Source organism: Indicator indicator, chromosome 8 (assembly GCF_027791375.1).
Source record: "Indicator indicator isolate 239-I01 chromosome 8, UM_Iind_1.1, whole genome shotgun sequence".
Lineage (NCBI taxonomy): Eukaryota > Metazoa > Chordata > Aves > Piciformes > Indicatoridae > Indicator > Indicator indicator.
Window position 1 is genome coordinate 35,637,830 of NC_072017.1, and position 22,958 is coordinate 35,660,787.

Genomic DNA, 22,958 nt, shown 5'->3' on the forward strand with positions numbered 1-22,958 from the left:
CAAAGGAACAAAATTCACTGGAGTGGTTGCTGAAGCTTTTCAAGCTACTCAAACCTGTCAATATACTGAAAGTCCAAAACAGAAATATAAGCAATATGCAGTGCTAACATAAATCCCAAGGAATTTCTCCTCTGCTAGCACTCTTATTCACAGAAAAAGGGAAAAAGCAGCCAACGGACTTCATTTAGCTTTGGACTGTACTTTGACCGCATCAGCAAAAAAGTAATAAACATTTGTTGCTTTTGCAACTCCTGGAAGCTTCACAGACGCTCCTCCCAAGTAAAGTTTAGTAGTAGGCTGCTCATTCCCATTAACTAAAATGACTTTCTCTACATGAGCTCCTTTCACTGGCATCTCTCTGGGGACTGAGCACAAGGGAGTTCTCGCCGGATACTGCTGGCAGAGAACTGCCGGTACATGACGCCTCCGCTTCTCGTCACACCAGCGCACGTCAGAATTAATTTCTTTTGAGTCAACAGACCAAAAACGCACAAGACTAGGGCTACAGAAGTAGTACACGAACAAGACAACATTGTTACTAAAACGTATAAGCCTAAAACTGCACAACAGGAGCCTTCACTGGGTTTTGAGAGGCCCCACAGAGCTCTGCCTTTGCCCTCCTCGGTACCACTCACTGCTGCTGGCCCCACAAACCCCCTGGGGCTCAAGTCCCGTTCTGTATGCCAGCCTTCCCTCCTCGTGACGTTTTCTGAGCATAGCATGGTCACAGAGGCTGTCAGAGGTGAGGCAAGGCAAAGCCCCGATAGCTAAGGTTGTCCACTGCGTCCCAGTGCGCCCCGTGGCCTTTGGGCCCAGTGTGGCCGCAACACCGCAGCACGGCAGTGCTTCGGCCCCGGCCTCACGGCACCTCTTCACGCCGCAAGGCCCTTCGCAGGGCTGGGCACAGGCGCGGCTGGACACACACACGCCAGCGGCCAGAACTGAGCACGCTCCGCCTGCACCCCCTGCAAAAGCGCATCTGTCCGGAGAGTCTCGCTCTCAACAACAGCTGCAGCCTCAGGAGTTGGGGATGGGGAGGGTGGAGGGAAAGCGAGGCTCAGGGCCAGACTAAGGGGCCTCGGCAGAAGCGGGGAGCCACCGCCACCTCTCCCCACCGTGCACGCCGCGAGAAAGGGGTTTCTCGACCCCGGGGACTGCTACTTACTAAAGTAGAGGCGGTAATCGGGAGAGTTGGGCCGCCCCCGCTGCTCCGTGCCGTAGCGGGCCATGGCGCCGAGGCAGCGGCGCAGCGGCCGCCCCCAGCCTGGCGCCGCCAGCAGCCGCACTAGCCCCGGCGGCGCGCGCATGATGGCGATCACCGCCTTCCCTCCCCTTCCTGCGCGGCCGCCGGGCCTGCGCCGCTCAACTTAGCTCAGCTCAGTTCCGTGCCAGCCGCCGGCCCCCCGCCCCGCCTGCCCCCCGCCGGGCGACCTGTCGGGAAAGGAGAACCGCCGCCGCACACCACCTGAGGGAGGGAGCTACCGTTAGTCCCCAGAGGCCCAAAATGGCGGCAACGACCTGCATGGGGTTTAAATGCCTGTGTGTGGAGGAGGCTTTTCCTGCAGCTGTAGCTGCTACCGGGCTAACAGCAGGGTCAGCATCTCAGAGGAAGAGAGACTAGCTCAGCCTCAAGGGGCAGCGCCACCCGAGTTTATAACAACCCAAAAAACTCACTTGAGGTGGCAGGTATCCTCCAGTAGGAGCCTGGGCAGGTGGATACCCCAGGTGTACCCACATCATGATGTTTCCAGGCTACCATCACTGCCAAAAGTGTGAATGTAGTTAGGAGTGACACTGGAAAGGTTGTTCTCATTACCTGAGGTCCACATCACTGTGAAGACTTTACTCTACTGCTCCTTATGGAGGAAAGTGTTCATTTCTTCTTGACACAAGCAGTTTTATGTCACCCAAGCTAGCTTGTACCTCACCACTTGTAACTGGGTTCTGTGCATGGATTCCCAATGGTAGATGCATTTTTATATTGAACGCTGCTGACAATTCAATTAGATTCTCATCTGTATTCAGGTTGTGCTGGTTTTGAAGTTTATTATCCCTACATATGGCCTGACTCCTTTGGATTCTCTTTTCAGTGATCGTTGAGGAGGGTTTCAAATCAGTTTCATCTGTCAATATGGGTAGTAGGTCTTAGAGTAGTGAACTCCTCTGAAATGTGTTAGTTGCTGCTGTGGATCTTGGAGGGAGCTGTATTCGAGTGTGTGGATGACAGTGAAGGCTCTGGGTAAAATAAAGCTATTGCATCCTCTGATTTGTACCACTGCTTGCTATATTTGCTCCAAAATTTACCTCTAGGAGGGCAAAGAGGCTTTTTTGCAGGCCCATGATGCATCTCAACAGAAGCTACAAAACAGTAGTTGGCGTTTCACCACGAGCTTTCTTCACTAAATTCATCAAACACAAGGTTTTCAGGAGTAGCCTCCTCAACTGAACATGTGAAATTCTTCATGTACAGTCTCTGTTTGAAGTTCTTCCGTTGTTTAAGTTTGCCAAGGGGGCATGTCATCTGTTTTTTTTTTAAAGCAGAGAACTTTTTCTACTCAAAAAGAAAAAAAAAAAAAGGGTAGTCTGCACTTTCTTTGAGTTGTCCTGCTGCTGAAAGGGAAGGTTAAAACCTAACATCTACCCTAGGCCTAGCTATCTACTTCAGCATAGTTCTGAGGAATCTAGATTTCATTTATAGAAGGCCAGAGCCTTTGCCTTTGAAAATCACTTGCTGAGCACACACACAGTAGTTTTACTCTTGCAAAGCTGGCAGTTGGATGTAAGGTTACCCTAGAAGGAGTTAAGATTATATTTATTTCCTTATACAAGCTTGGAAGTGAAGTACACTGCTGTGGCCAGGAGTCCCTATAAGATGCACAAAGTCTGAGCACAGAGTTCTCTGTTGCCTGGTGTTGTCAGCATGATCTTATCTAAAGCTTTCCATCCATAATGGGAAATCAGCTGTGAAACACTAGGAATTTATGAGATATAAAGAAGTTTCTGTGCAGGCACCTTTTAGGTGCATAAAGAGATGCCGCTGTGTTGTCTAGCAAAGGTAAATCATGCAGCAGAAAAACACACAGAAATGCTGTTATTGTTGCCATAACAGAGAACATGATGTTTCAGTACTCTAAGGTATCCAAAATTCTCTTAGCACTGTAGAAATAATAAAGCTTTAAGTAGATTTGGCTGCATTTCTCAGCATCATGCATTATATTAAACTAAATTTGCCATGGGAGGGGGCCTCAATCCATCCCACTCCTAACAGTTTGGTGCCAGTGTCAGATGCCCAGAGCCTGGAGAGGGATCACAGGTCAACAGGAGAGCACCTCAAGGGCAGCACAAAGTGTGTGCACTCATTCCAGCCAGTAAGTCAGCTTCACAGGGGGACAAATTTAAATGACCCTGTGCAAACACATGTAGCATGGGGAATAAGCAAGAGGAATTAGAGCTGTGCACAAGCCTGCAGGGCTGTGATCTGATTGGCATTACAGAGATGTGGAGGGATGGCTCCTATGAATGGAAGGATAGGAAGGGCAGACAGGAGAGATGAGGAATGGATGTTGCTCTTTGTGTCAATGACCAGCTGGGGCTGCTACTTACCAGCTCTGCCTGGGTGTGAATGAGGATCTGATTGAGATTTATGGATTAGGATTAAAGGGAGGGCAGGGGCAGACTCCCATTATATTGGGACTCTGCTATAGGCCATGTAGACCTTTCAGACCTCCATAGACAGGAGCAGCCTCATATTCACAAGCCCTAGCCCTCATGGGGTACTTCAACCACCCCCAATATTTGTTGGAGGGACAATACGGCAGGGCATAAGCAGTCTAGCAGGTTCCTGGCATTCATTGAAGATAACTTCCTTCTCCAAGTAAAAGAGGAGCCAACAAGGAGAGAAGCTATGCTGAACCTTGTTCTCACCAACAAGGAGGGGCTGCTGGGAAATGTGAAGCTCAATGGCAGCCTTGATTGCAGTGACCATGAAATGGTGGGGTTCAAGATGCTTAAGGCAGCGAGGAAGGTGCTCACTACCTTGGACTTCAGGAGAGCAGACTTTGTCCTTTTGAGGATCCTGCTTGGTAGAGTATCCAGGGATAAGGTCCTGGAGAGAAGAGGGAGCCCAAGAAAGCTGGTTAATGTTCAACGATCACCTCATCCAAGATCAGGAGTGATGCATTCCAACAAAGACAAAGTCAGGCAAAACTACCAGGAGGCTTGCATGGATGAACACTGACCTCCTGCACATACTCAGACACAAAATGGAACCTTACAGAGGGTGGAAGCAAGGACCCCCCCAGGGTAGCCTGGCAGGAATACAGAGATACTGTCTGCCCAAGGGATCCAGTTAGGAAAGTCAAAGCCCTGATAGAAGTAAATCTGGCCAGGGACATCAAGGGTGACCAGAAAAGCTTCTGTAGGTACATCAGTGATCAAAGGAAGACTAGGGAAAATGCAGGCCCTCTCTGAAAGGTAATGGGAGGCCTGGTTACCCAGTATATCGAGAAGGTTGAGATACTCAGTGACTTTTTTGCCTCTGTCTTCTGTGGCTAGCAGACTGAAGGAGGTGATTTTCCCCCTTTCCTTGGCTCTCAGTGAGACTCCACCTGGAAAACTGCATCCAGCTCTGGAGCCCTCAGCACAAGAAAGACATGGACCTACTTGAGCAGGTCCAGAAGATAGCCACAAAAACAATCAGGGGGCTGCAGCTCCTGCCAGTGAGGACAGGTTGAGAGATCTGGGAGTTGTTCACCCTGGAGGAAGACTCCAGGGAGACCTTTTAGCAGCCTTCCAGTACTTAAAAGGAGGCTATAGGAAGATGCAGAGGGATTTTCTATCAGGGACTGTAGTGATAAGATGAGGGATAACTGTTTTAAATGGAAAGGTTTAGTTTAGATATTAGAAAGAAATTATTTACTCTGAGGATGGTAGGACACTGGGACAGGTTGGATGAGGCTCTGAGCAACCTGATCCTTACTGATAACAGGGGGATTGGAATTAGATGATCTTTAAGATTCCTTCTTATCCAAACCATTGGATGATTCTGTTATTACACAGATATTACACAGAGTATGGCAAAAGTATGCACAGAACTCCTCGAGTCAGATTTGGGTAAGACCAGCTTTCTGGTTAGAATAAATTTACCTAATGTTCTTGAATTTTTGAAATAAATTAATGTTTTGGTTCCCGTATCTATCTTAGGCAAGGCTTTTATTACCAAGGTGTTATTTTTACCTCTTTTTACTCCCAATCATTTTACATCTATCTCCTTCAAGTATCATTCCAACTGGGCCAGCAAAAGGCATGTATAGGACTGATCCCATTTATTGACCTTGAAACAGCTCCCACTGAAAGACAATGAAAATATTGCTATTTATTTTAATGGAATTAGAACCAGGTCCTTAAGACGTAAGTAGGACTTACATGGTACTTAGGTTTTATGCTTGCCCTCTGCACAGGGGTGAATCTCATTCCAGCAGAATGCCACTGGAGTAGAGCAAAAACTGAGCAGCAGTATAATCACCTAAGCCTGAAGGACACCCTTATTTTAAAAGTTTATACTCGGCAGTGTACATTTACATTTATTGTATATATATTTACACACACACACACACACGCATAAAATGAATGTTTTGCCCTTGAAATCGCTGTGCAAACGAAATGCAGAAAACATTATCTATATTATAATTAAAAAAAAAAAGTTTCCTTTCCTCCTGAATGAAAATCATTTTAATCTTTTCAGCTAATAAGGCTTTGAAGAATTCCATTAATACCACTATATGCTATTTCAATGCGTTTGCTCTTGACTGGTGATCACATCATTATCATTAAATTTTGCTGTAGTAGAACTTCTACCTCTATGGCTTATAAATCTGAAGGAATCAATTCTTGACAGTTTTCTATTTTGCTGCTACCTGACTGCAAAAGGCCAACAGTCATGGGCAGGTGTCCTCCCCATCCTGCCGCCTGGGTGGAACAGGTCCCTGCCAGTAGTGGCTTGCCATTGCTCACTCATTCAGCTGTCACCATCTCACCAGTGCACTGATGGATCAGCTCATACCAGTGCTCCCTAGTTCAGATCAAGCCAAGAAAGGCTTGCTGCAGTAGTTTAGGAACATGGGCTAAGTTAGCCAGGCTGCTTTTCAGCCAAAGCAGCTTAAGAAGCATGAACTCCTGCAGATCTTGGCAATGACAGTCTGCAGCAGAAGGAGAATGAGTTGTTGGAGCCACTAACCAGTGACACAGCTGGATTTTGGGGAGTGTGTCTATGTCCATCCTGCTCACACATATATTTGTGTTTTATGGTCCGATATAATGCATATATATAAAATGCATATATATCAGATAGATAGATATAGATGAAATAGACATATAGATGTAGATATAGATATAGTAGATATAGATGATGATATAGATGATATAGATAGATAGATATAGATATAGATATAGATATAGATATAGATATAGATATAGATATAGATATAGATATAGATATAGATATAGACATATACTTGGCAGCAGCAAAAGACTACCTCATGGAACTAAAAGGAACAAATTATGTATTTTAGTAACTAGAATTAGTTTTGTCAGGTTATATTACTTTCCACCTCAATGTGAGTAAAGACAGAGAGTTTCTTCTATCCCAAAGAAACTAAGTACCTTGGGTCAGATTGTGAACTCTTTTTTTGTAGTGGTGAACTCTCTTCATTAACTCTATTACTTTTAAAAGACTGATCTTTCGTATTTATGCAAAATTCATTTTTAGTCATACTATTCCTACTGTGTACAGGAGGATGTCAAGTTTATACCCTGTTTGTTTGTTTGTTTGTTTTTCTGAATAGAACAGTTAGTTTTGTTTTTAACCATGCTTTTTTTTAGGCTCCCCATAACATCTCTTAGGATTGTATTGCCAGGTTAATTTCTCTGTACCTCTGCCTAGATAGTGGTTGGCCTGTCAAGAGGCTAGGACACTGTCGCTGAGTCAAGGTCCGTAGGATATACACATTTCTTTCCTTCTGGGCATCTGTATTGGGTTCATTTAGACCCATGACACAAAGATTTTCAGCCTACCATAACTCCCACCAAAACTTACTTATGAGTACGAACTGTTGTGGGTTTTTTTTAAGACTCTTACATTTGTTATTCCACGGCAATCCCCCTATCACAGAACAGAAACCACTAAATAATCTTTTCTGTTCATTCTTTCATTTGTTCTTTCATATGCAAGCACACACACAAAAAGATAAAAGAAAAAAAAAAAGGTTGCAATTCAAATGTAAAAATACTGTCTGGAAATACGAAGTTTTAGGGTGAAGCTGCAAATCTGTAATCATTCAAAATAGGAACCTAAAAGGAAAACGCTGCCTATCACTTGTGATATTCTTCTTTGGTCTCCACTCCCTGCTTGATTTTTGAATTGGCACACATAAAGTTCTCAAAGAAACCCACAGAAGAAAATTTCATCTTTGATAATTTCTACACCTCCCCTATTTTACTTTTAAACATAATAATGAAGACTCATCTTCTTGTCGTTTTATCTGTTCCTCACTGGCTGTCTTGCCTTTCCTCATTAGCTTTGATATCACACTGCCATCTACTTGATCAACAGAGTCAGGTTATTTTCCTTAGAAAATAACTGTGTGGCTGTAACCCCGAAGAAATCAAAGGGCTGCTGGGTTTCTCAATGTGTTCCTCTCTCCTCCACACCCCCTAGCCCTTTCAAAGCAGCACTGCCCTTAGATGTGCAGCCTGTTTCACAGCCTGACACAAAACTATAGCTGGACAGTGATGGATACACTGGTGTTGCAAGGACAACTCATGCCCTGCTGATCCTTCTCTCAGCATTCCCTCTCCTCTCTGGTAGGTGTTTCACTTGAGAGACAAGTCCCCGTCTGTAGGCAGAAAACGGGTCAGCCTTTTGTTTGTATAATCTGGCACATGGGCTTTGTTTGGAGTAAGGAAGCAGCACAGTTGGAGGAGATGGATTGCATAGTCTGAGAGGTTGAGTCATCCCCTCTTAAAAATACCTACATCCTAGCCTGAGCCCAGGCAGGCATATGCTTTACTAATTTCTCCTACAAATATTTAGACAAGAAACACTATAAACAGGGCTAAAAGGAATTGTTGCTGTGTACTTACTTCTAAAGACCTGTTTCTCTGCAGGAATCACCAGATCAGCAGTAGGAGTGAAGGTGACACTGCCACACTAAATAACTTTTCACCTACAAGACAGGCTTTTTTCTCTTCTTGTACTATTGAAAGGTGTTTGAAGTTTTTCTTCCTATTTCAAAGTAATTTTGATGCATTTATTGTGAAAAATCAATGTGTAGACTCCAGTTTTACCTGTCCTTAAGCCTTCCCTTTTATTCTCACCTGTCACTCTGTTCTTATGTTACCAGTATAGCTGCAAATAGGTGGGGTGTGCATTCTGGTGACTTTCCAGTGCTCAAAGTCCTTGGTGGGCCTTACACATGATTGCTCTTATCAAAGCCTCAAATTTTTGTCCCTCTGAAGATATCTTTGCTATGACTCATGCATACAGAGTGACAAGAGATAGAAGCTTGCTTTTATATGCACCCAGGCTTACTTTTTTGGAGACATCTGTGCTCTTTGCTGCTGTGCTCCACCTGAAAGGAAGGAAGGACAGCTTTCCACAGCAGTACCATGGTATCTTTCTGCTTCTCTGCTGCCCCGCTGGAAAGCAGCTCCATAGAGAAAGACCTTGGAGTGCTGGTGGACAGCAAGTTCTCCATGGAACAAGAATGTGCTCTTGTGGCCAAGAGAGCCAATGGGATCCTGGGATGTATCAAGAAACGTGTGTCCAGCAGATCGAGGGAAGTTTCTTCTACCTCTCTACTCTGCCTTGGTGAGACCACACCTGGAATACTGTGTCCAGTTTTGGGCTCCCCAGTTCAAGAGAGACAGAGACCTGCTGGAAAGAATCCAATGGAGAGCCACAAGGATGATTAGGGGACTTGAGCATCTCCCCTAATGAAAAGAGACTGAGATCCCTGGGCTGTTTAGTCTTGAGAAGAGAAGACTGAGAGGGGATCTGATCAATGTCTATAAATATGTGAGGGGTGGGTATCAGGAGGAGGGGGCCAGGCTCTTTTGGGTGGTACACAGTAATAGGACAAGGAACAATGGGTTCAAACTAGAACATAGAAGATTTCACCTCAACATGAGGAGAAACTTCTTTACAGTGAGGGTGACAGACCACTGGAACAGGCTCCCCAGGGGGGTAGTGGAGTCTCCTTCTCTGGAGATTTTCACAACCCACCTGGACGCATTCCTGTGCGGACTATCCTAGGTGATCCTGCTTTGGCAGGGGGGTTGGACCTGATGATCTCTTGAGGTCCCTTCCAGCCTCTGATATACTGTGATACTGTGCTGCATGTCATGAGTAGTTGCCTTACCTGGGCAAAATTTGTGCTGGCTGGTGACGTCACTCTGCATATGGAGAATCTCTTTTTGCTTGGTGGCTGTGCTGGCCATTGCAGTGAGCAGACTTGAAAATGGCAGTCTGGTGTTCCGACTGCAGGACTCCAGCAGTGGTCTGTGCCTCCTCTCAAAGGGAACAGGTACAGCAGGCAACCCATACCAACATTTTTCATCTGTGCTCCAGGATACTAAGTTACAAAGAAATCCTCTGTAACAGCTGTGAGGTATTACAAGAAAACAAATAAGTATTTGCTTACTTAATGGCCCTAAGTCTTGATGGCACTCCGGGATCATTTATAGCTCAGGACCAAGATAAAGGTTAGCATTGACCGTACAACAATAAGCTGTTATATGTGTCTCATACAGTTGCTTGGGAACACAAAGCCAATATTTTCTGTGCTGACATCAGCACCTGTTCTGTCTCTTAAGCAGGGTGGCTTCTGTGCAAATGACTCTTATGTGAGTGCTCACATCAACAGGATTCGGTTTGCTTTGTAGAGTTAAATGAGCATAACATAGAGTGGTTAAAAGAGATTTTCACATTAATTGTAAAAAGAGCATTTTGTATGCATAGATGGCAGATTATTACCTCTTGTTTTACAGATTAATGGCTTTGGTATTGCTTGACCATCAGCAGTTACTGGGGCCAGAAGGGAGTAGATACAATCTGGGAATTGAGAGAGGGTTGCTTGTACTATTGCGCGTGGCAGCTGAAGTCAAGTACTTCACATGCAGTTCTGACCATGCTTTTTGTAGCATTTTGGTTCAGTCTGAATAAAGCACAGTGAACAGTAATCAATTGACAGGGGTATCTTGCTCAAAGATGCAGGATTGATTTTTCATACTTCTCCCACTGACTGCACTGGCACAGCCCACTAACGTGAAACAATCATTGGATTTAACATGAAGATGTGTCTCCCAGCTCCCTCTGTCCAGAAGGGACAGGGAAGCCACTGGTCCTGAATGCATCCCCCTCACTTGGAGTATTATGGAAGACATGCAATTTTAAGCCTTTTCTATGCTGAATGGCACAGAAGGGAGACTTTGAGGTTGCAGAAAGTACTACATGCCCAAACTGCAGTGTAAGCTAGCTCTGGGCTCCTGGCTGCCTCAGAAATAATGTTACCAGCTGATGCCAAATAAACCAGTGCAAGCACAAAGGCAAGCACAAACCACAGCCAGCTCTCCCTGCAACTATTCCTTTGCTGAACGAACACATACCTTTTCATACCTTCTGAGTGAGCTGAGGAGGAAGAGGAAGACAACTTTTGCATGTGCGTACATTTCTGTCGTAACAAACACCTGAGCAAACTTCACGCTCTCCTACCTTGGCTGTAACTCTGCGTATGTGGCAGTCTACAAAGTCAAGAATTGTACAGAGGTTATTCTTCCACTTCCATACAGACAAAATATATTTTCTAATTATCCTCTGAACCACCTTAATTTAAGTAAATATAACGAAATATCATATACATGATGGGACATGTGTCTTCTGGAAAGCACAACATCTTAAAATCCTGGCTGGGGAAAATACCTTCTCTGGGAAATGCTGGCTTAAGCAATCCTCAGCCCTACCTGTAGCTGCTTACATCATGCCCTGCTTCATGCTGCCACAACTGTTGGATAGCTGAGTAGTGAACTGAACAGGAGCACAAATCCAGATGGAAAATAGCCATGGGGAAAGTGGGGGGGGAGGGAGTGACTTTACAGCCAGATCAGTTTCTCCATCGTTTCAAATGCGGATGTTTACACCCTCCAGCAATAGTGGGAACCAAATTACTCAGGGAAGGGGGTCAGTCAGGGTGGTGGATGTTTAAACCAGTTTTACCACCCTCGCTGAATGCCAAGCCATTGCTTCGGGCAGAAAAAAAAAAACCTCAGGAAGTCCCCAGTGTCAGGAAATGGGATGGTTGATCTCCCTCAGCTCCCACCTTAATCTGTTTACTTGTCGCTGGTCGGTGCCTGCTTGCACCTCTGCTCTTACCACTGCTCTGCCTTTCAAGGAACTTTTGAGGTCTGACTTGTAAAAGAAAAGGTTTCTTAGGGAGTATCAAAGAGGAGATGAGACGTAACACATGAATTGCCTACGTAGTATGTGAGTTCTCTGTGTGAGCACAAAGTCTTCCCAGTATTCCCCTCCCTGCTTTATTCTTCTGCCAGGCTGTGTTAGGTCTGGACACTTTGTGCAGCGCTGGCACAGTGCTCCAATTTGACGTAGTAAATTGCTTAACAGTTTCATAACCTTCTCCTTTCACTGCTGGGAAGATATGAGGGGTTTTGATCAGCAGGTTGCATCATAGGACCAGCTTCTTAAAGAAAAATAGAAGTTGAAAATGAGGTTACGCTACTACATTGCATCCTTGCTTGTTGTTTTTTACTATGCAGTTGTTTTTTACTACTCCAGTCCTACAGGGACACAGTGTGGCAATGCTAAAGCAATATGCTCTGCCAGCGTATGTCAGAGGAACGCTAGTTGTGTCCCCCAGCAGATGCTGTGGCAATGTGTGTGCGTGAGGCTGACACCGATTAGGCTGCACCATGGGGCTCCCACCAGGCGTTTCCTAGGGCAGCGAGGGCGGATATCACAGCAGCAGCAGTGATTGCTACTGATGGCTGTTGGGGCTCTTCCCAGGATAAGTCCAGTCCAAGCTTATATGCCAGCAGCTCCTGCTGTTTTAACATGAGCTTGATTAGACCAGTGCTATGGAGGATCACTAGACAGTGCATGTGTGCCAGAGGCCACTGCTAAAAGACAGGATAATAAGATCTCTTCCGGGGGCTGATCCAGAGGTATTATGAGCAGCTGTTTTGGTGTCCACTTCCTCGACCATTAGAGCATGGTGATTTGTTATGACAGCCCCCACAGGTCCTTAGCAGATTTTTGTGCCATTTCTGTGTGCAGTGTAAAGCAGCACACAGCCTGGTTTGAGACAAGCAGCAGCTCAACATTAATTCTGCCCTCCCTGAGGGGTTTTCATCTCCTCCTTAGCCCTTTTCTTCGTTGTCCTGGGGGACTGATCTCCCTTCAGACCTGCAGATCAGGAGTGTCCAGCCTGAAAGCTACACTTCTCAGTGGGTTGGGAGCCTGGCAGATGAAATGTGTTATGCGAGGAGTTGGGGTCCTGACCAGGATGCCAGGTGGGCACTAGCCCTGGGGGAAGCTTGAAGGAGCATGGGTCAAGGAGGTGGCTGCCCTCCCCTTCCCATCTAAACCAGCAGTGCAGAGGGAAGGTGTCTGGGGGCAGTATGGATGTTCCCTGTTGCACTTGGGCTGCTCCGGGCCGTGACACGGCAGGGGTGGCCTGGACAAAGCTCTCTGTGTGTGCCAGCAGAGCCTCCCGGAGCATGCCCTGCAGCAGGATAAGGGAAGGTGAAGGGCTGCGCTTTGGGGCTGGCTCTGACACAGGCCCCGCCAGGCCTGCTTGCACGTAAGTCAGGTGAATGCAAACACTGCCTGGGGCGTCAGCTTCCCGGGGGTGGAGCTGCTCCAGCACAGGTGGCAGGGCTGAGTCCGGGGCCCTGCGCAGCCTGGGGAGCCCGGGGAGCCCCTGCTCCAAAACCAAGCCCCAAAGCCTTTACCTGGGCAGCGAGTTCACCTCCCTAAGAATTGAGTTATTGCCTCCCTGCCCCCACCAAGTAAAGCTGGCCATGGCAAGCATGGACTGTCCAGGGAAGGAGGGCGTGGGGGTCAGGAAGAGGAATTTGGCCCTGCTGAGGAGCAAGCTGTACATAGGGGAGCGGAGGAAGACAGAGCCGGTGGTGGAAAGCACCGCCGGGGCCGGGGACCACAGCACCTTGAGAAGGAGTCAGTCCGACAGGACAGAGTACAGCCAGAAATTACAAGGTACTGGGGAAGCTTGCTTGGTGCTCTGCTGCTAGGGATGCTCTGGGCTGGGGCCGTGTCTCAATGCTCTCTAAGCTGCACCCTTGAGATGAAGAAGGGAATGGTGGTCTCTGCCCCCATGCGCTGACAGCTGAGTGTGCAATTGTCTTCTCTCAACATTATCTGCCACTTCCAGGGTGTGAAATGTTTCCCCTAAATTTCTAAGTAGTCATGTAGGCAGGATGCAAAATGTGATTGAAAGCTTTGGTATGTCCCTACAAAACGCATATATGACCAGGATCTTCCTCATCTGTCACGAGAATGCATTTGCAAGGCAAACAGTAATGTGAAAATACGATGGCTCCATCCTGTCTTTGGCTGTTGTATCAAGTGGAATATATGCTAAGTAATTAGAAGCATCAAGGGCATTTTTTCTTTCATTTAAAAACACCAGGATCTATAATGCATGTATCTGTTGCTCAGATTGTACAAGCCTGAACTGAAGTATGTCCAAATACATGTTTTGATGGAGATGCTGATTGAAATGATACCATTATGGAGAGGGTTTCTTTTCAAATAACCAAACTGCATCCAGACCAGAAATTGGCAACATATGTCTGTATTGGGCCTGCCAGTAAAAAATTAAATGCAATTCCACAAATTGAGGAAAAGAATGAAGAAATCTGTAGCTATTTCTGGGAGTGCTCTGGAACACAGACTGATAAATTTCTGTGGGCTTCCAGGGACTTGAACAACAAGGTCACTTACAAATGCAGGGTTTGAGTATTATTATAATGTAAGATTGTACTATTAATAGTGATATAACTACCTGCTGACAGTCACTCTTGTGACAATAATCCTTTATGAGGAAATAAAATAGGAAAATACTTTGGGTTGCTGTATTACGGCTTTGATGCACTTAATTAGGAAATAGCATTCCTTAAGGAAAACAATAAAGCAGAAAATAAAACCATAAACCTCAAAATAATAGGATTTCTCTGGGGGCTGCATATGTTGAGAACCACAGAGCAGTTCATTGATTATGCTGTTCCCTCCTCGTGATAGCTGATCAATGAGAAGATGAAAACATTTCAGTTGTCAGGCACGTGCTGCAGGGATATGGTGGGGCTATTTCAGAGTACAAGCATGGATCACTATGGCTGGGCAAGTGAGCTTCTGGCACACATCTCCCCAGAACAGCAGATTTTTATTTGTGAAGAGGGTTGCTGAGGTGAGGTCAAGGTTATCAGAACAGTATCCAGCAGAAAGTGGGAAGTCTTTCTGTCTTGTGTGAGGTGTGTTCACGTCACTAATGTCTCCTGTTTAAAATCTGGAGCAAAGGAGGTGGGGAAGCCTAGGTAGTCACAGCAGAGCATAAGGTTATGTTTATGGCAACAATTCAAGGTGACAGTAAATCTGGCTTTACAGCTCCTGCCACCAGCTGAGACTGCTGTGACCACCTATTGCAAAGCACAAGTTTAATATCGACTCACTCTGCTTGCTCACGTTTGTGCAAAAAAAAAAAAAAAAAAAAGTGATGGGTTAGCAAGGTACCTGCAAGCTTTATACTAGATTAGGAGTTGCCTATCCTCAGAGTAAAAATACAAAGTCAGTAGTAGTTCCTGTTGAGTGTATTTACAGTTGCAATAGAAAGAAAAGTGATTGTGTGCCAAGGCCTGATCTGGATCAAATTTTGTTGAGCTGGATGTGCTTGAATCTGATGATGTGCTGTGATTGTACACCTTCATGTTCTCTGTTTTTCTCCCTAGTGTGTGGATGTGAAGCAGCTTACTCCAGGGTGGGGGAAGTGGTTCTGCTGGCACAAAGCTTTTAAATTCTCTGTTTTTGTAAGAGAACCCAACAGCTGTGTTGGTGACATAAATGGTCTGTTGTGTATTATCTAGTCATGACTCTCTGATCACTTTGGAATAGTAAATTCTTTGCAAAAAGATACAAATGGAAGTAATTTGCACCTGATTCCTATATGAACTGGAGGAAAAGTTCTGTGTTTAGTTGCTTCTCCCTTCAATAGTCCCCTGTTAATATGTTTCCTACACACAGTCTTCAGAACTGGTGTAGGTATTAGCACAGATAAGGATGTGTAAGACGGGGAAATGGGGGAAATGCAACAGGAGCTAACCCTGCAGAGGGGAATCTCTTGTGAGTGGGGCAGGTCAGAGGCTGCAGGGGCCCTATCTCTGCTTGTGGCAAGCCAACAAGGCAGAGCATGGGGACCAAGGTCTCTTTACAACCCAGTGCCTATGTGAGTGTTGTAGCAAGGTGAAGCACGGGCAAGATATCTCTCAAGGGCCCTTCTAGCCCTCTGCACACTTTAAATGGTTCCCTGAGTAGAAACACATTGTTGTCCATCAGCCCTCAGAAGAAAGCTGTTCCCTGAGAGGAAAGCTGTTGTCCCCCATCAGCCATTTCCATCACATCTTAAGTATAGACTCAAAGTATATATTTAGTGAGCTAGAAATGTAGGACCCCGAATAAAAGCCTATAAACAACAACAAAAATTCCAAAACCAACAAAACACCCCTCAAACGAGTGAACAAGCAATCAACCATAAAAACTCCTGAGCATTCATTTTCTCCCCTTGGATTTCTCTTAAATTTTGGTGGTTTATACAGAATCCAAAAGGAGTGAGAAAGGGAGCCTGCCACCCAGGTCTCCTGGGTAACCAAAGTCTACAAACATGAGTACAATAGCATTGTCAAAGGTGCAAACTTCTGTAAATGTTTTTCACTTTAAAATTAAGGATTCATTAAAAGCACAATAAAGCATTTTTGTGGTTAATTATTATACTAGATGCATCTATTCAATACCTTATCTGGTGTGAATAGCCATGCAACACCTCCTGGCTTTACTCTTTTTAAAAAGGAAATAAGATGCAAAGTAACCATTATATTCTCACAGAGCTTGGCAAGCATTGGTGCATCTATTTCATCTCATCCTGTGAGATAACAAAGTACCTATAGCCCCATTTTAGATAGGGGAAAACTACAAAAGGCACCTCTGAAGGGCATCTAGATCAATCCACCCAACAGAGCAGGTAAATAAAATAAGGTGATTGCTATCAATGGCAGGTTCATGATACTGACATCAGAATCTAGTAATGAAGAATGCAAGCTCAGGATCTTAAGGCTTGATTTTTAAGGTGATGGTACAACCATACAGTCATCAAGAGCTCAGTTTGTAGCTGCATTCTTGGATGAGTCTAGAAATACCATGATCAAGCCATATTTTTCTCCCATAGTTTTCCATCAACTGGACAGAAGTGTTACTTTTCTATAGAGGAAAGAATGGAGTTAAAGAAGATACATCCACTAATGTTTGTAGCGGATGCAGAAGTGATATCAAGGGCCATTATAAGAGCTAAAACACAGCTCCTGTGGTATTTTTATACGGTGCTATGCTCTACATTCACTAGAAAATCCTGCACATAGGACCTTCCAAGAGTAATGAAGAATTTGGTGCTATCCTTAAGCAATGGCACAAAATGATACTTACACCTCTGTTTCCAAATGTAATATCCATAGCTGTTTAGGGGGTAGGAGTTGGTCTCTTCTGTACAGTGAAAAGTCATCAGTAGCACCTGTAAAAGTAGCTATATGAAATACCCATGTATTGCATTAATGTTTGGATCAGTTTTGAATTAACTTAAAGCTACCATTCTATGAGTACTTATGTATTGTGGCAAGAGGATGTACTTACTGGCACATAGATGCTTGCAAGATCCGGGCAGGTTAAGATGCAAGATATCATGGGGATAGATGCTATCAGCTGAAAAGGGCAGACCATGAAAAAGAATTTAAAACATAGTTCACTGTCTTTTAGGTTTTTATACAGATTGTTGGGTTTTGTTAATAATACACCAAACTTGTGCTTGATGTGAAAAATGAGCTATAGAAAAGGGTCGGTTTCCAGAAGGAATCACATTTTCAGTGTTCAGCAAGACAACACATGCTTTGAAAATACTCCTTGCTTTACAAATCTATTACATGTTAACTCACACCTTTAGCTGTGAGTGGGTCAGCCTGCACTGTTTAATGATTTGCACGTGCCTCAGTTTAAAATACATCAGTGACAGAATAGATACAGTGACTCAAATCACACAGCTAACACAATATATTGCCTCAGAGCTCGTATCTGAACCCCAAATTTTATGTTTTCTCTGTGTCTAATGTAGTAATGAGAAATAACCAACACCAGAAACAACACAGAAACCTGCCAAATTATACAAATGCCTGGAAAGTTGCTCTCTGTCAGTATACAAAAATCCAGGCAGAAGCAACTCATCTCCCTTCACTCCATCACAAGCAGGGCAGCTTTCTCCATCCCATCCTCCTGCCTGCCTGCAGAACACACTGCTTTTTCCTGCATAGGCTCCTGCCAGGAGTAAAGATCCTCTGTGCCTTTCCCCAGTTCCTTATTTGCCTTGCACTGCACTTACTGATTAACTTTCCATGGACTACAATGCAGACAATATCCTATTCCATTGCAAAATGCATTGATCTTCGGAGCGGTTACTTTGCTGAAGTACAGCAAGGAGTGAAAGTCCACATTACTTCCTTAAGTGCAGGAGATAACTTGGTAAAAATAGCCCCTCTGTGTCCTGTGATGAGAAATTACATTGTAACAAATACTTTTATTTTCTCTCATTCAAATTTAAGCTCAGAGGATCTAATTCTGTTAACTTGCACTGCAATAAGGCTGGAGTTACTCCTTGAACTTATTGCAGGAGCAGCCAGGCTGGGAAACGAGCTCATCATTTCAGAGCAGAATCCATTTTGTGCTGCTGTGTTTGCACAGCACTTAGCACAATCAAGTCCTGCCATGTGGACTCTTAGAATCTACTGCAGCATAACTAGTAACAGGAACTGGGTGGAGTAAAGGAGTGAAGACTAGGACCCAAGGAGGTTTACAGACCCTCCTTTGAGCTTATTAGCAAATGCTTTATTAATGGGATACTTTGCACTGTAGGCCACACAGCTCACAGTTCTTACAGCTAATCTGTGCCAAATCTGGAGGCATATGTCCCAGGGGAAGCATTTCAGATGCAGCCCTCCCTTAGTTCTTACTTTATTAGCATATTAGCTCCATGCCACAGGAGTGGTGTATTTATACTGGTATATGACACAATAGAAAGGCTTATTTGTGAGTATTGGTGCTAACAATAAGGGCATTATTCTGTCACCTGATGATAAGCTTTCTTTCTTTCCCCTGTGGTCACATGAGATCTCTCTCTAGTCCTGTCAGCACACATATAATTAAAGCGGTCTGCTGTCAAGAAATTGAAGAAAGAACTTGCTTGTTGAATGTAAATATTTTCTGTACCTTATGGAACAGAGAAATGATCAAAGATCGACTGACCTAATTGCAAGGAAATCTCTGATGAAGATTTTATAAGCAAACCTGCTGCCCAGGAAGATTGGTACAAGGTCATTCTGGTCCTGCGGTGTTCTCCTGTGTTCAGAAAAGAGGCTTTTTCCATGTGTAGCTCACAGGCTGTGTGCAACAAACCTGTTCCTGAACTGTGCTGCTGTGATGTGTGCCTGAAAGTAAAAGAAAAAAAGCATTTTCCACAACCCTCTCCCAATCCTTTTCTATTTCGGTGCCCAGTCTGGAGTTCAGCAGATCCAATTTGCACCACGTTTGCACCATAGTGTTGCACTGTAATAACTCTGGTGCAAAACCATAATGACACATCTATGTAGTGGTCCCTCACAAGTGGAGGGAGATCTGGAGTGAAATTCCTTGTGTGTTAGTTCATGAGATGCACTTCTGCGTGCAGCAGGAGACTATCCCTTCCCATTGCTCCCTCACCTGTTTCAGGATCCCTCACTTCTAACATCCCAGTGTCCTTGTGCCCCACAGCTTTGCTGGGCACCTACAGTGGAAGCAGACATATAATGGGCAGAGCTGGGGCTGTGGTGGAGGGAAGATGTGATGGGGGAAAGGAAAGCTGCCACAGCAGCCAGTCTTTGAACTTGGCTGCCTGTGTTTCATTCCCAAAATCCAGCTGATAAAAGCTGGTGTACATTCCTGTATGTAATAGCTAGGTTATCTGAGAGCACAGACTATCTGAGGGCTTGATTTCACAGCAGAGCAATTTTTTTCCAGGGTGGTGTGAGACTCAGGTTTCACACATGAAAACACAGTAATGCTGCAATTTGTTTGTTATACCTTGATAACTTCTGCCTTCATTGCTCCCTTGTGCCAGGCAAAGTCCCCGTACTTGCAGAGCATGAGTGCAGAATTTGAGTTCCTCTGACATTCTCTAAATGAAAAGGCTTTTGACTCACTCCATGCACTGTCAACACTATACTTGTTGCTATATTCTGTGCTGGTACCTCATTTCCAGATGGAAACCCGTGGATAGGGAAAAACCCCTAAGACCATCCCATCCCCTAAGGCAACCAGACTATCCAACCCAAGCATCTTACCTAGAAGGATGGATAGAGCAGACCTCTCGGAGTTGCTCATTCCATTCTCCAAGAAGGAAAGCCAGGGAAATTTGCATGTGCTCGATCTTGCAAACCTGCTATGGCTGCTCCTCTGCTCATTTGCTGTGGATTCCTCAATATCTCCCATGAGCCTAGAAGAGAGCTGCTGTGTTTCCACATTTCAAGGTCTATTCCTCCATGCTCTCACTGCATTGCTGGATGTCTCCATCTGGGGGATATTTTTAAACTTCCCTCTTGCTTTTGTAAGACATGTGCGCTTTCTCTGTCATCACATAGTGAACCTCTTCTTTTGTGCAATGAAAGCTGTGTAGTTCAATACACAGCTGGAAAAACAAAGTCACCACCTTCCTCTCCAAAGCACAGTCCTCCAGAGGGGTGACTCCTATAGATAAAGGACATCACAAAGCAACAATTGCAAACATTACCTCTTACTGTACATTTTTATGCCTACGGTAAACTGGTCATAAGACACAGCTGTCTAACAAACCACTCGACAGACAGTTTTCCTTTTTTCCAAACCTGGCATCTCTGAGGACAAGTGAGCCACATTCTTGCTGTAACAGTTAATCCTCAGCAGAGTCTCTTCCTGCTAATCCTCTCTCTTGAATGGTTCCGGTGCTGGCATGCATTACCAGGTAGAAAGGAGTCTGCTTATATTCCTGAGATGCACTTGCTGTTTGTGCATTCATTAAACTTTGACTTACTCCACAAGGATTTCAGCAAGCTACTGATGTTCTCAAACTGGTCAAAAGCAATCAGCCAAACATGAAATCACAGGGTTTGGCTGTAATCATCACTTCAGGATCTTGCTGTTGCATTCTGTAGAGACAGACATGCCTGAAATTAAAAAAAAAAATAAATTGAAGGTATTGAGTGAAAATGGAAAATTATATTGCTCTTAACAAACACTTACATTTATTAAAAACATATTTTCCATAAGGCAACGGAATCTACTTGGTATTTCTCATGGTTATTTCTTCCTGTTGAGAACAGTTTTTCTTTCTTGGCATTATTATCTATCATGCAATAAGGGTAATAGATGAACCCTGACATAATTCAAGAATCAAATTTGATCAGGGTGATCTAATGACATAAACTGAAAGAACAGCCTCTCAAGGGACTGCAGCTTCAAGCCTGAAGTGGGATACAGTGGCTTTATTTTGCGCATATAATGCTCTCCCCTGCCACCAGTATAAAAGATTAGAAAGTTCTTTTTGCACAGCATCTTGTGTTTACCTTCAAATTCCATCTGATATGATAACAGTGCTGTATCTGAGACAAAATGACACTTTGAGATCTTCCAGTATGCCTGGTCCTCTGCATTTTCTCAGGCATTGCCCTGAACTCTCACATACAGTCACACATATGCAAATATTTTCACACCCAGTCTCAAGAAAAATGCAGATTTTGGTGCAGAACTGGAATGGAAATGGATTGTTCACGTGTTCCTGGTGAATTTATAAGTGTGGTTAAATACTGTTAATTTTTTAAAGGAAAAGCACTTGCCCATTTAGCAAAGTGGTCTCATTCTGCAGCCCTAGCAGAAAATTATTCAGAGGGAGCTGTGGAGTGATACTAAAACAGGGCAGAGTCCGTTTTGTGCAGTTGAGCAGAGACTTTGGTTGGCACCTTTGGTGGATGAACTCTGCAGCACTGTGAGCTCCTGTGCAGGCCATGTGCTCCTGCCAGCATGAAACCACTAGTGCAAGATCTGGCTTTTAATTATTTTGATAGATCCAGCCTTGCAGAAAGGAGACATCCTCAAGTTTCCTTTTTATTGTCCATATACAAACTTGTGGACAAAATGTTCCTGTCTGTATTATACACACATTTCAAAGCCAAAAACAAAGGCAGAAAGGACATCTAAAAAAAAAAAAAAAACAACCTCTGAAAAAACCAGCATTCCTTCCCTGGTTTGTTTGGGTTCCTTGTCCTCACTGTTTAAAACTGGGAGTGCAGAGGTAGAGGTGCAATCCCCAAAGCAGCTCTGTAAAGCAGTAACTGTGGTCACACCAGTCTCACTAGAAAACCTGATGGGAGAAGCATTGATAACGAAAGTGCCCTTTCTGAATATCAGTGGCCAGGGCTTGTGGATGGTGATACACTGCACTTGCAGCATTTTGCATTTCTCAGCAGAAAACAGCTCAAAGCCCTCTCTTGTGAAAGTTGGTTGGTATTACCACAAGTCCAGCTCCAGGTTATCATCCATGGCCTTGGCCGGTGTAGGGGTGAGCTGCTTGAGCCACTCATGACCTCACCCTTGAAAATCAGTTCAGAGAACTTCCAGATATTCAGTATTGGCTTTCAGCAAACAAAGCATCAGAGGCTGCTTGTTATTGCCTCATTATAGGATCTGTTCTGTACAGAATCTGACACAGAGGTGCAGCAGTCTGATCCTCAGCAGACATTCATGTCCTTTGCCAGTGAGCAATAAAAGCCTCTGCTGTCAAAGCATGACCTGGGTAATGCAGAGATGAGTATGGTAATGCTAAGCCCTCTTTGTTGGTACTCTGCACCATCTTGTGGCTAGCAAGAAAACACCAGAAAAGCCTCTGAAATCTTTCACTGTTACTTGGTGTGTGTGTGTGTGTATTTTTTCTAAAGAAAAATACAGACTGTCAGATAAAAATTGGTGCACTTTGTACAGCTGACATGGGTGTTTGCAGGTTGGCTTATCAACCCACAAAAGGGATGAGCATCATTACAAATAAATAGGTTGTGTGAAGGTCCTGTAGCATACATAAATTACCTAATTGTAGAAGACTCACATTTCATAGAATCAAAGAATTTCTTTGGTTGGAAAAGGCCTCTAGGATCATTGAATTCAACTGTCCATGTATCTGGAACAAATCAGATATCCTAGGTCCTAAGTGCAGAAAAATAGTTAAGAATGTCCTGAACCCAGTGATCTCTGTTGTTCCATAAAATGTTTGTTATTGATCATTAAAGGCTTTCCCATTTTCTCCTGTAATTCCTTTGCCTCTTTGAAAGAAATAGTTTTACACGGAATTACAGGTTTCATTGTCATCATTAGTGACATTGTCTTAATTTGAAAGTTTGTCTTCCAGTACCTGCAGCCCTCAGCATTCCATGAGCAGACTCAACATTACAGAGGTTATTCTAGTAAAGATTATTTATAGTGAACATAGCCTGTTTCTTCGCAGGAACACATTTTCTCCAGTCCTCCAAATCATAATAGATGTCAGACCAAGACTATATTTTCA

General features: G+C 44.3%; 2 protein-coding genes across 2 annotated transcripts in view; one reads left to right on the plus strand and one right to left on the minus strand.

Annotated features, from left to right (window-relative positions):
• PPA2 (inorganic pyrophosphatase 2) overlaps window positions 1-1,740 on the minus strand; it is a 36,239-nt gene extending 34,499 nt beyond the window's left edge. The window contains exons 1-2 of the mRNA XM_054382964.1: window positions 1,675-1,740; window positions 1,166-1,361 (exon numbers count right to left, since the gene is read on the minus strand). Of these exons, the coding sequence (XP_054238939.1) occupies window positions 1,166-1,361; window positions 1,675-1,740 (262 nt within the window). The remainder of the gene's footprint in view (window positions 1-1,165; window positions 1,362-1,674) is intronic.
• Window positions 1,741-13,089: 11,349 nt separating this feature from the next.
• Window positions 13,090-22,958, plus strand: part of ARHGEF38 (Rho guanine nucleotide exchange factor 38) — a 37,339-nt gene continuing 27,470 nt past the window's right edge. Inside the window, exon 1 of the mRNA XM_054383216.1 lies at window positions 13,090-13,285. Coding sequence (XP_054239191.1) covers window positions 13,090-13,285 — 196 coding nt within the window. The remainder of the gene's footprint in view (window positions 13,286-22,958) is intronic.